Genomic DNA, 13,576 nt, shown 5'->3' with positions numbered 1-13,576 from the left:
GGGGTGTGTGATTATCAACTCTCTTTAAAAACCACACTTCTACTCTGAATATTCTCTCTACAATATAATATGTTCTCTATTTTCTAACCATATATCATTGCTGGATCTTTCTCCGGTGACCCTACGCCGTTTGTCTTGTTGAGTTTTATACCTACAGGTAAGCATGATGGTAAGAGCATGCATTGCCACGAGTTAACAAAGGAAATTTGCAAGGTATTGGTAATGGGTCATTACGTTGACCGGCCAAGTATTTGTAACGGGTCATACATTCGGGGGTAAGGGCTTGGGACGCAACTAAAGGTGGTTGAGCTAGCCTTGGAGTAACAAACTATATCATGGGTGGTGTTAGCATGGTTTTGAAGACTGGATCGGACTGGACCGGCCAGTCGGCCTAGACTCGTACATTAATTGTGTTTAAAAAAAGTCTAGGACCTAAATATCTAAATGATTAATCTATTGACATAAACAGGTTAGAGTGTTACATTTAAGATACAAGGTTCATTGAAAATATATGGAAAGTTGTGAAAAAGTCTTTAAATTTCTTTAGAATTTGGGTGTTGAACATTCTAGAATAGCATAGCATGATTAGAAATTTAGAAGTATAAATAAAAGTGACTTCATTACATATAAAGCACTTAGGCTAAAGAGTGTGAGGGTAATGGTTGGGACATGATTCGCCATGTAGGAACATAAATGGAAGGCTACCCCACCCCCTTGCTTTTTTATTAGCCAAGCTCGAGTAGCTCGGCTCGTTTGCAACCCTAGCTAGCGGTGTAGTGATATGGGTATGCAAACCCACCAGAATCCACCCAGATCCAAACACAAGTCCGAACAAATTAAAATTGCCATCATAGCCCAAAACTTGCTGGCCCACCGACAAACAGCCTAATAACATCTACCGACCTTATGCGTTTGTTCTTTTTTGTCAGCCCACTAACCAGATTTGCGTTAAAGGCCCATCAGATCAAGAAAACCATCTATGGCGTGGGTCGAATTGAACCGCATCCTAGTGGCGGTGCGGGTCGGACCACGAATCAGACCATTTATCTACGGTGCGGGTTAGGAACTTCATGTTCATGTTCCACAAATAGGCATAAAATAAGTTTTATCAAGTTACCCGTATTCATAACCTGCTCTCTCATCGGAGTAACTGCTCCTTTAGCTCTACAATCAACATGATCACCAGAGATGGTAGAATGAAGAAATGGATGTTTGTGGGCCCAACAAGAAAATGGTGGAATTGCACCTTATACTCTCATGTTATTAATCCTAGGATCAAAAAGCAACATGAGCTATTGTAGCACCTGCAGGATCAAATATTGTCTCATTTGCTTGATTTTTGAAGATTTGGCTTTTGATCCTGTTTTAAATATTTGATACAATAAGAAAATGAATATATGTGGGTAAGAGACAATTGTTTTGTCACTCTTGAAAGGTTTAAGTTAGTAGCATCATTGTGGTGGTTGCGGTTATAATCACGGTGTGTTATTGTGCAGAGACGAAAACGTCAGTCGGACCGCGGGTCACATCCTTCATTTCACCCAACGAACAAAACACTTGGAAAATGCGGCTGTACTTTAGATCAAAAGGTAAGTTTATGTTAATCAATTAACATTTTATCATAAGTGAATATTTTTTAGCATCTTTATCTCCTGAACCTACGAAAAAGGAAAACAATAGTAAAAATTAATATAGATATACCTTTTCTGCTTTGGGCAACCGTGTAGTTAAAGTGAGTTATTACTTTATCTTTTGAGTTTTATTGTTTATTTGAAGATATACCTTTTCTTCTTTGGGAAACGTACATACATATTCAAATGGATGTCAAAATGTACTGCCAATGTGCATGTCAAAATATTCAAATGGTTCTTAAATTTTAGAAAGATGGTGGTGAATTACCCCTATGTAGTCTTCGAAATCATCATCCACACATAGAGTAGTGGTCACTAGCTGGTTTTTGACAACAATCTTTAGCATTTCCTCACTTTTCGGGACCTTGCAAAAGGAATCAATAGTTGCTGCGTTGATTTTTTTCCGAACCAAAAAAAAAAAAAAACACACACACACACAAAAGTGTTAAGATGAAAAATATAGTAATTTTATTTAATGTAAAATACACAAACTTTTTCTTGGTCGCAGGCTCCCAAGACCCCGGTGAAGGGGTAATCCATTTCGGACGCAATTTCACCGTTTGTAATTACGTATTCAAACACACGACGTGGGGGACCTCCAAGTTTATCTCCATCCTCAGCTTTCAGGCAGTCCATGACTTCTTGGACGGATAGCGGTATCACGTTGCCAGTAACGATTTGGTTTGCTCCTTCAATGGATGCCAACGTCCCAATGATCCAACATACAACTTTATTCATTCATGTACTCCAAATCAGTATAAAAGACATACAGTATTCATGTAAAGAAGATTAATAAGAACCTGATTTACAAACTCAGTGTTGTAATGGTATCAAGTTGCCAGTAACGATTTGTTTGCTCCTTCAATGGATACCAGTGTCCCAATGATCCAACATACAACTTTATTCATTCATGTACTCCAAATCAGTATAAAAGATATACAATATTCATGTAAAGAAGATTAATAAGAACCTGATTTACAAACTCAGTGTTGTAATGGTATTTTCTATTTTTCTACATCATTCATGATCTAGAGATTTCTTAGTATAAAATATGCATAATATCTTGGATATTTACTAAGACTAATCTACAAGATTAGAGAAAATATCATGAATATTTTCCAAGGAATTCTCTAGTCTTCCTTATACTTTTGGTGGAAGTCTGTAGATGCCCCTTGATATTTTGATGTTTGGAATCTAGAATTTTCCTTAGAAAAGTCAGCCATAAGAGTGTCTTGAATCTGGTAGAATGTTTCGGAACCCTAAGAGTTGCCATCTGAATATTGCAGGGCTGTGACAATAAGTTTACTTAGAGTACTTTATGATGGACTGTGGTGTGGATATTAACCTCACCCTGTTGGACCGGAATCAATATAAAGTACTTTTGTTTAATTCCGGTGTATGTGGTGAATTAAAATTTGGTATCTATTGTGGCTAGTTTCCGTTATTATGTGAGAAATTATTACTATCTATTGTGATCTGCATCCGCGCACTAGCTCAGTCGCTTTTTTTTTTTGTTTTTGTTGCAGGGTTGATGGGGATTGAGATGAAAGTTGCTTGGAGACTCAGATTATGCTTTGGACCTTAATTTATATTCGTTAAGCTTTAGACTTTTGAATTTGCATTTACTTTGGTTGATGGGGATTGAGATGAAAGTTGCTTGGAGACTCAGATTATGCTTTGGACTTAATTTATATTCGTTAAGCTTTATACTTTTGAATTTGCATTTATTTTGGTTGATGGAGATTGAGATTGAGATGAAAGTTGCTTGGAGACTCAGATTATGCTTTGGACCTTAACTTATTTTCGTTAAAGCTTTAACTTTTGAATTTGCATCTCATGGGTGGTGTTAGTATGGTTTTGAAGACCAGATCGGACTGGACCGGCCGGTCTGCCCAGACTCGTACATTAATTGTGTTTACAAAAATCTAGACCTAAATATCTAAATTAATAATATATTGACATAAACAGGTTAGAGTGTTACATTTAATATATGAGGTTCGTTGTATTTGGTTGGATTGATTAGTTTGATGAGGATGAGTTGGGTTACTATTTGGTTTTTGGCGATGGGTGTATATTGTGCAATTGGAGTTGTTTTAACGAACACGAGAGGTGTCATAAAAGTATTAACATGGGCAATAATCATTTGATTTGGATAAGTTGGGCCAGGGGAGGCTCTTGTTGGATGAAAAGCAGAGTGTTGGAAGGTCATCAGTTTAATGGGTTGTTGGTTAAAAGAGGCCCATTTAGAAGACTCGGATAAGAACGATTATGACTTGGAAGATTATGAGTGGGTCATAGTTGTGGTGGGCTAGTTGCACTTCTCTATAGGCTGTAACATTCCTCACGCCAAAACATTGCAATATAAGCAAACACTTCAAGGGATAAAAAACACTACCATGTCTTCCACTCGTTTGCCATTAAGAACCTTCACAATAAAACTTTTGTTACATTCACTTATTGTATAAAAGATACTTATTACTCCATCCGTCCCATTAAAAGTGTCACATTTTGAATTTTCATAAGTCTTTATTTATAACCTTTGACCTTAAATAATTTTGTTTGTGTTAGATAATACTTGATGAAAGTTATATGATTTGAGTGTATTTTACAAGTGTTTTTATCGGGTCAATTTTCATCAACTTTTATATAACACAAAAAATATATAATTAAAGTCAAAGTTTATAAATAAAGACTTTGAAAATTCAAAATAAGACACATTTAATGGGACAGAGGTAGTATATGCTAACATTTTTCAGTTATCTTTTACAATGTACATGACCCCAAGTTGGTATATATAACTTTTAAAGTTTTATGTCTTGAAACAGTTATGAAATAGTTTTATTTTTATAAGGTATCATTTTTTATTACAATGGTCTTTATAAACTTTGTAATGAAAAATAATCATTAACAATAAGGGTTATTGGATTTTAATAATCCTAAGTTTCACCTGTTGGCCGATAATAATCACAACTTTAAAAATTCCCTCCAATGACAGTTAACTCTATTATTTTTTATTTTATTCTTTTTCATTTTATTAAAATACACTAAAAAGTAGAAAAGACAAGACACTATCATCTCTCACCTATTTTCCTTACTTATTTTCTATTGGTTGAAGTCTTATTGGTTGAGCAGATAGACAGAGTCAACCCTGACCCTTGACCATCTCTCACCTTTGTGTTTTCTGTTCATGAAATAACAACCCACAAGGGACACTCCACATGTCACAATCAATAAAAACAAGCAAGCTGGCACCATTTTAAAAAACTCTCATTATTCCCGTACATCTATATTTTATTTACACATTCTTTTTTTCACTATATAGAGGAAGGGTGTGTGATTATCAACTCTCTTTAAAAACCACACTTCTACTCTGAATATTCTCTCCACAATATAATATGTTCTCTATTTTCTAACCATATATCATTGCTGGATCTTTCTCCGGTGACCCTACGCCATTTATCTTGTTGAGTTTTATACCTACAGGTAAGCATGATGGTAAGAGCATGCATTGCCACGAGTTAACAAAGGAAATTTTCAAGGTATTGGTAATGGGTCATTACGTTGACCGGCCAAGTATTTGTAACGGGTCATACATTCGGGGGTAAGGGCTTGGGACGCAACAAAAGGTGGTTGAGCTAGCCTTGGCGTAACAAACTATATCATGGGTGGTGTTAGCATGGTTTTGAAGACTGGATCGGACTGGACCGGCCGGTCGGCCCAGACTCGTACATTATTAGAGTGTTGCATTTAAGATACAAGGTTCATTGAAAATATATGGAAAGTTGTGAAAAGGTCTTTAAATTTCTTTAGAATTTGGGTGTTGAACATTCTAGAATAGCATAGCATGATTAGAAATTTAGAAGTATAAATAAAAGTGACTTCATTACATATAAAGCACTTAGGCTAAAGAGTGTGAGGGTAATGGTTGGGACATGATTCGCCATGTAGGAATATAAATGGAAGGCTACACCACCCCCTTGCTTTTTTATTAGCCAAGCTCGAGTAGCTCGGCTCGTTTGCAACCCTAGCTAGCGGTGTAGTGATATGGGTATGCAAACCCACCAGAATCCACCTAGACCCAAACACAAGTCCACGAACAAATTAAAATTGCCGTCATAGCCCAAAACTTGCTGACCCACCGACAAACAGCCTAACAACATCTACCGACCTTATGCGTTTGTTCTTTTTTGCCAGCCCACTAACCAGATTTGTGTTAAAGGCCCATCAGATCAAGAAAACCATCTACAGCGTGGGTCGAATTGAACCGCATCCTAATGGCGGTGCGGGTCGGAACACGAATCAGACCATTTATCTGCGGTGCGGGTTAGGAACTTCATGTTCATGTTCCACAAATAGGAATAAAATAAGTTTTATCAAGTTACCCGTATTCATAACCTGCTCTCTCACCGGAGTAACTGCTCCTTTAGCTCTACAATCAACATGATCATCAGAGATGGTAGAATGAAGAAATGGATGTTTGTGGGCCCAACAAGAAAATGGTGGAATTGCACCTTATACTCTCATGTTATTAATCCTAGGATCAAAAAGCAGCATGAGCTATTGTAGCACCTGCAGGATCAAATCTTGTCTCATTTGCTTGATTTTTGATGATTTGGCTTTTGATCCTGTTTTAAATATTTGATACAATAAGAAAATGAATATATGTGGGTAAAAGACAATTGTTTTGTCACTCTTGAAAGGTTTAAGTTAGTAGCATCATTGTGGTGGTTGCGGTTAAAATCACGGTGTGTTATTGTGCAGAGACGAAAACGTCAGTCGGACCGCGGGTCACATCCTCCATTTCACCCAACGAACAAAACACTTGGAAAACGTACATACATATTCAAATGGGCAACCGTGTAGTTAATGTGAGTTATTACTTTATCTTTTGAGTTTTATTGTTTATTTGAAGATATACCTTTTCTGCTTTGGGAAACGTACATACATATTCAAATGGATGTCAAAATGTACTGCCAATGTGCATGTCAAAATATTCAAATGGTTCTTAAATTTTAGAAAGATGGTAGTGAATTACCCCTGTGTAGTCTTCGAAATGATCATCCACACATAGAGTAGTGGTCAGTAGCTGGTTTTTGACAACAATCTTTAGCATTTCCTCACTTTTCGGGACCTTGCAAAAGGAATCAATAGTTGCTGCGTTGATTTTTTCTGAATCAAAAAAAAAACACACACACACACACAAAAGTGTTAAGATGAAAAAAATAGTAATTTTATTTAATGTAAAATACACAAACTTTTTCTTGGTCGCAGGCTCCCAAGACCCCGGTGAAGGGGTAATCCATTTCGGACGCAATTTCACCGTTTGTAATTACGTATTCAAACACACGACGTGGGGGACCTCCAAGTTTATCTCCATCCTCAGCTTTCAGGCAGTCCATGACTTCTTGGACGGATAGCGGTATCACGTTGCCAGTAACGATTTGGTTTGCTCCTTCAATGGATGCCAGCGTCCCAATGATCCAACATACAACTTTATTCATTCATGTACTCCAAATCAGTATAAAAGACATACAGTATTCATGTAAAGAAGATTAATAAGAACCTGATTTACAAACTCAGTGTTGTAATGGTATCAAGTTGCCAGTAACGATCTGTTTGCTCCTTCAATGGATACCAGCGTCCCAATGATCCAACATACAACTTTATTCATTCATGTACTCAAAATCAGTATAAAAGACATACAATATTCATGTAAAGAAGATTAATAAGAACCTGATTTACAAACTCAGTGTTGTAATGGTATTTTCTATTGTTCTACATCATTCATGATCTAGAGATTTCTTAGTATAAAATATGCATAATATCTTGGATATTTACTAAGACTAATCTACAAGATTAGAGAAAACATCATGAATATTTTTCTAGGAATTCTCTAGTCTTCCTTATACTTTTGGTGGAAGTCTGTAGATGCCCCTTGATATTTTGATGTTTGGAATCTAGAATTTTCCTTAGAAAAGTCAGCCATAAGAGTGTCTTGAATCTGGTAGAATGTTTCGGAACCCTGAGAGTTGCTATCTGAATATTGGAGGGCTGTGACAATAAGTTTACTTAGAGTACTTTATGATGGACTGTGGTGTGGATATTAACCTCACCCTGTTGGACCAGAATCAATATAAAGTAATTTTGTTTAATTCCGATGTATGTGGTGAATTAAAATTTGGTATCTATTGTGGCTAGTTTCCGTTATTATGTGAGAAATTATTACTATCTATTGTGATCTGCATCCGCGCACTAGCTCAGTCGTTTTTTTTTGTTTTTGTTGCAGGGTTGATGGGGATTGAGATGAAAGTTGCTTGGAGACTCAGATTATGCTTTGGACCTTAATTTATATTCGTTAAGCTTTAGACTTTTGAATTTGCATTTGCATTTACTTTGGTTGACGGGGATTGAGATGAAAGTTGCTTGGAGACTCAGATTATGCTTTGGACTTAATTTATATTCGTTAAGCTTTAGACTTTTGAATTTGCATTTATTTTGGTTGATGGAGATTGAGATGAAAGTTGCTTGGAGACTCAGATTATGCTTTGGACCTTAACTTATTTTCGTTAAAGCTTTAACTTTTGAATTTGCATATCATGGGTGGTGTTAGTATGGTTTTGAAGACCAGATCGGACTGGACCGGCCGGTCTGCCCAGACTCGTACATTAATTGTGTTTACAAAAATCTAGACCTAAATATCTAAATTATTAATATATTGACATAAACAGGTTAGAGTGTTACATTTAATATATGAGGTTCATTGTATTTGGTTGGATTGATTAGTTTGATAAGGATGAGTTGGGTTACTATTTGGTTTTTGGCGATGGGTGTATATTGTGCAATTGGAGTTGTTTTAACGAACACGAGAGGTGTCATAAAAGTATTAACATGGGCAATAATAATTTGATTTGGATAAGTTGGGCCAGGGGAGGCTCTTGTTGGATCAAAAACAGAGTGTTGGAAGGTCATCAGTTTAATGGGTTGTTGGTTAAAAGAGGCCCACTTAGAAGACTCGGATAAGAACGATTATGACTTGGAAGATTATGAGTGGGCCATAGTTGTGGTGGGCTATGTGATTAGGATTAAAAACCATATTATCGGATGGGCACTTAACACAAATTTAGTAAAAATTGGAAAATTTATTTAATAGTGACAAAACAATTGTGACTATTAACCACTTAGATTAATTTTAGCGTATCAAATATGTAAATAGGATCAAACACCAAAAAGCAAAAGAGACAATTTCGGCATATGGCGGAACTTGATTGGTGCTTGTGAGTGATAGAATTCTATCACTAGTGAACCACCCCCCTCCCCTCATGCTTTTTCATCCTAGGTACTAGGAATGATTTTTTACTTATTAACAAACGATGTCCGTACTATTAACATGAGAAAATAAGCTTCTATTTTAGCGGTATGAGTTCAATTACACCATTTTTAGCTAGGCTTAAATTCTCTGTTAACCACCCAAAACCGACCTGCTATAACCATCAAAACCGTTTAACCAAAACCAACATAACCGATCAGTTATGGTTACGGTTATTCAATAATCGATATCGTGGTCATGGTTATAATTTTAGATCAAAACCGACCTAAACCGACTCATGCACAACCCATGTTTGTCTTGTAGAACCTTGCTTTCTCTATCTATTTTTTTTTTATATTTTATCTTTCCGTTTTTATTTAATCTGCGACAAACAACTAAAACAACATTTATTCTTTCATTATTTTTTTATACCTAAATTCATTGCCCATCCTTCTTATTGACCAAAGTACCAAACTAAGTATTTAACTCCAACTAACCATGACTTTAATAAAATTCTCTAACTTATGAAATTCCTGATTAAAACAGGAAATAAGTTCTAAAATGAGCAAGACAATTGTAAACCTTTTTATTTTCTTTTTTAGTGCTATATAAACTATAAAGGTGAAAGGCTTAAAGGATATGGACTGTGAAGACTGCTACTATCAGATAACATTCAATTGTATTTTGAATTAAATTATTCAAACAAAGGGTAAGTCGAGCGGCTAGCGAGCTGCTCGAGAAAAAACTTGAAACGAGTCGAGCCTTATCAAGCCCCGTGAAGAGGAGTTCACTCTCTCTCCCCCTCTCTCTTCTCTCTCTAGTGTGTTTGTGTGTGGGATAATGAAGAGGAGGTAGTTTAGAGTTTTATAGGGGTATGTAAATGTTTTTGTAAGACCAAACGGTGTAGAAGTAGCGGCGGACCCACATGGTCCGGGTCGGGGTCCACAGACACCAATCTTTTTTTAGAAAATAGTAGAACCGGTATGTTACAGTTTTCAAGGACCCTATAAAATAAATTAATTGGACCTTGTAGTATTAAAAGTAAAGATTGTGTGGTGGTAAATCCTTTTTTTTCAACAAATAGATCTCAAGTTCAAGTCTTACATGTCGTGTTTTTTTTTTAGTTTATTTTTTTCCATCAAAATTAAATTCGCGTTTTAAAACAGCACAACTACCCATTGACCCTCTAATTTGCTTCTTTAAAATGATAAATTGAGTGTCGATTTTATTTAACATTGATTACCAAATAAAACTTCCAACATAAAATGTAGTGGTTTCATGTCCACTAAATGCTTCTACGTTATTTCCTAGCCCCGACCCGACTATGATGACCGACCCGAAAATTTTAATGTTTGGTTGTGAAAAATCCTTACACAAAAAATGGACCCCAATGAAAAAAATCCTAGGTCCGCCACCGTGTAGAAGTCTTTGGAGTGGTGTGGAGGCTTCAAGCCTTCAACCACGTCGTCACACCGCCCCGTGGCCTGGCGTGGAGGGGGTGGCGTTGAGTTTTACACCAGCGTGGAGAGGAGGAAGGTGACGTGGAGCGATAGTATTGGTTGTTATTGTTAGGGTTGAATTTTATTGGTTGTTGTTTAATTTATTTTTTAAACGTCCACCCTGTGCTTTTTTGGGTTTGCCTTCTCTGCTGACGTGGCTTCCACGTGACGTTCCAAATGCCCCATCTTCATGCGCTGAATATTCTAAAACCATTTACTGATTGATTCACAATAACTGACGTGGTTATCCTTGAAACTTGGCTTAATAACCTTGTTCCAGCCTGCAACCGCCCAGCATCTAAGCCAACAACCGTCCAAAGCCAGCAGTGAAGAACTCTTCATTTCATTTAATTTTTAAAGTATGATTTTTAATTTTTAACTAATAGTATGATCATGATAATATATATCACATGGTTCCTATATAAATAAATGGCCATTACCTGATCACTTCATATAAACATAAACAAAACAATGGAACAACTTCTGTTTCTAATTCTCTCATGTATTATTTTCTTCTTCTTTCTCCTCCATGCTATCTACCTCCACCGTAACCGAAGACTACCACCGGGCCCTGTAGGCCTCCCCATCATCGGAAACCTTCTCGACCTTGGACCGAAACCCCACGAGTCCCTAGCCAAACTCTCCAAAACATACGGTCCACTTATGACCATCCGAATGGGAACCATTACCAGCGTGGTGGCATCCACGCCTGAAGCCGCTAGATATATCCTCCAACGCAATGACGAGGCGTGCTCTGGCCGTATTATCCCAGACGCAGCCGCCTCATTAGCGGACAATGACGTGGCAATGGTGTGGATACCCGCAAACGATGAGTGGCGAACCATTAGAAAAGCACTCAGCACATGCCTCACCCACCAACACAAACTCGACACCCTTCGCGATCTAAGACAAAACGTGTTGGAGGGCATGCTAGAGTATCTACATGAGTGCGGGGGCAATAAGGCGGGCGTGGACATTGGAAAGTTGGCATTCGCGGTCGCGCTTAACCAGATGTCCAACACTTGCGTGTCGCAAAACGTGACCAACTACAAGTCTAATGATATTGGGGGGTTTAAGACCGCCGTGAAGACAGTAATGCAAGTTACTGGGAAGTTTAACATAGCGGACTTATATCCGGTGTTGAAGCCTTTGGACCCTCAGAACATACGGCAGCAGGGGAAGGTGGCTTATGGCTGGTTGGATAAGGTGGCAGAAGGTTTCATAATAGAGAGGTTAAAGTATAGAGAGTCCAAACTTCAGAGGTTTGGTGATATGTTGGATTCATTGTTGGATTTCAGTGAGAAAAATGAAGCTGAGTTTACTCTCAAACACATCAAGATTCTACTTGTGGTAATTTACTATCTTTTCTTTCAAAAGTTGGTTAATGCTAAGAAAAATAAATGTTTGACCGGAAACATTTTTATTTAGGGAAAATTACAAAAATGTCAGTTGACCGACCATGTTTTCGAATTTGTCACGCTCCTGCGTCCGTGGACAGACCTCTGAGCATGGGATGAGTCGGCGTATCATGTTGAAGAGTCCATGATTACGCTCCTTCGGAAGAGTCCACCGACGCTTCGGATGGACATGGACTCTTCAACATGATACGCCGACTCATCCCATGCTCAGAGGTCCGTCCACGGACGCAGGAACGTGACAAATTTGAAAACACGGTTGGTCAACTGACATTTTCGTAAATTTCCCTTTTATTTAACTACAGGAATTGTTTTTAGCGGGAACAGAAACGAGTTCAAACACAACAGAATGGGCGATGACAGAACTGTTGCTTAACCCTGATATGTTCTCAAGAGTTCGTAAAGAAGTCTCGACGACAGTGGGAGAAGATGGAAAAATTAAAGAAGCCAAACTCCTTGACTTGCCTTATTTGCAAGCGGTAATCAAAGAAACAATGCGACTTCATTTACCCATGCCTTTATTAGTACCTCATAAAACTGAAACTAGAGTTAAGCTAGGTGAATATATTGTGCCAAAAAATACACAAATTCTAGTGAACGCATGGGCCATGGCACGAGACCCTAGGTACTGGGAAACCCCAACAATGTTTAAGCCAGAGAGATTTCTAGGAAATGAGATCGACTACAAAGGTCAACATTTCCAGTTCATACCTTTTGGATCAGGCCGAAGGATGTGTCCTGGAATACCCTTGGCTCATAGGGTGGTTAGTTTAATGGTAGCGTCTTTCGTGTATCACTTTGATTGGAAGTTGCCTCATGCTAGAGAAGAAATGGATATGAACGACATTTTTGGCCTTACATTGCTCAGAGCCACGCCACTCGTTGCTACTCCTATTCCAGTCATATAAGGGACATAGGCATAGAGTTCACAAATCTTTCTATTTTTGCTTGGTACGAAATTAGTTCATTTGTTAACACCAACGGTAAGTCATATCTCAGTGTATTTCCTTGAAGAAAGTTCTTCTTGCCAGTGTGTAATAACTAATATATGTCATGGTTGCCTCAAAAGATAATTCTAAGTGAATTATTTATTGACTCTTTTATATTAATTAGGGATAATTGTTAGATATTTATTTATATGCATGAGATTGATTTATGGTATTCTAGTTGGTGGCAGTGGCGGACCCAGGATTTTATTTCAATGGGGTCCATTTTCGGGTCGGTGCTCGTTCGGGTCGAGTTAAAGTGAGGTTTGAACTAGATTTTAAAAAAAAATAAGAAAAACGAGCTTATCAAGTATTGAACCCATGACCTTTTGGTGGAAAAGAGGAAGATTTACCACTACACCAGCTTTCTTTTTATTTCTATGGTGTCCACCTAATTGTATTTATGGGGTCCATATACAATTTAATATATCGAATCTACTATTTTTTTTTAAAAAGATTGCGGTCCGGGAACCCCGGTGGCACCAATGTGGATCCGCCCCTGGTTGGTGGGGTTGAATTTACGCCGTGTGTTGAGGGAAAAGACCCTATTGATATAACAAGCCCAATACTATTAATAGTTCATCTAGGAAAACTAACCAAGCCCATCATCTAAGTTCATGGATCCGCCACCTAAGTTGGTGTGTGCATCCTATATTAATTCAAGGGGTTGTTTGATTATATTACATAACCATGTTTGTTTTCTCCTAATCATATGTTCATCATCATGTGTTCACCCTTT

The 13,576-nt window shown here is 37.6% G+C and overlaps 1 protein-coding gene across 1 annotated transcript; it reads left to right on the top strand.

Moving 5' to 3' along the window:
* The first annotated feature begins 10,907 nt into the window (after positions 1–10,907).
* LOC110866065 (cytochrome P450 76T24) lies at positions 10,908–12,947 on the top strand. The gene is made up of 2 exons (XM_022115418.2): positions 10,908–11,786; positions 12,157–12,947. The coding sequence occupies exons 1-2, from the start codon at positions 10,908–10,910 to the stop codon at positions 12,757–12,759; spliced, it is 1,482 nt and encodes a 493-aa protein (XP_021971110.1). The 3' UTR covers positions 12,760–12,947.
* The last annotated feature ends 629 nt before the right edge of the window (positions 12,948–13,576 follow it).

Source organism: Helianthus annuus, chromosome 6 (genome assembly GCF_002127325.2).
Source record: "Helianthus annuus cultivar XRQ/B chromosome 6, HanXRQr2.0-SUNRISE, whole genome shotgun sequence".
Classification (NCBI taxonomy): domain Eukaryota; kingdom Viridiplantae; phylum Streptophyta; class Magnoliopsida; order Asterales; family Asteraceae; genus Helianthus; species Helianthus annuus.
The sequence above is the reverse complement of the archived record's forward strand: the minus strand, read 5'-3'. Positions and strand labels throughout refer to the sequence as shown.

Bases quoted from the DNA above. Each gene is read 5' to 3' on its own strand.
- LOC110866065 (XM_022115418.2), top strand. From the start codon at position 10,908: ATGGAACAACTTCTGTTTCTAATTCTCTCATGTATTATTTTCTTCTTC. The intron at 11,787-12,156 runs GTAATTTACTAT...ATTTAACTACAG, and splicing joins ACATCAAGATTCTACTTGTG to GAATTGTTTTTAGCGGGAAC.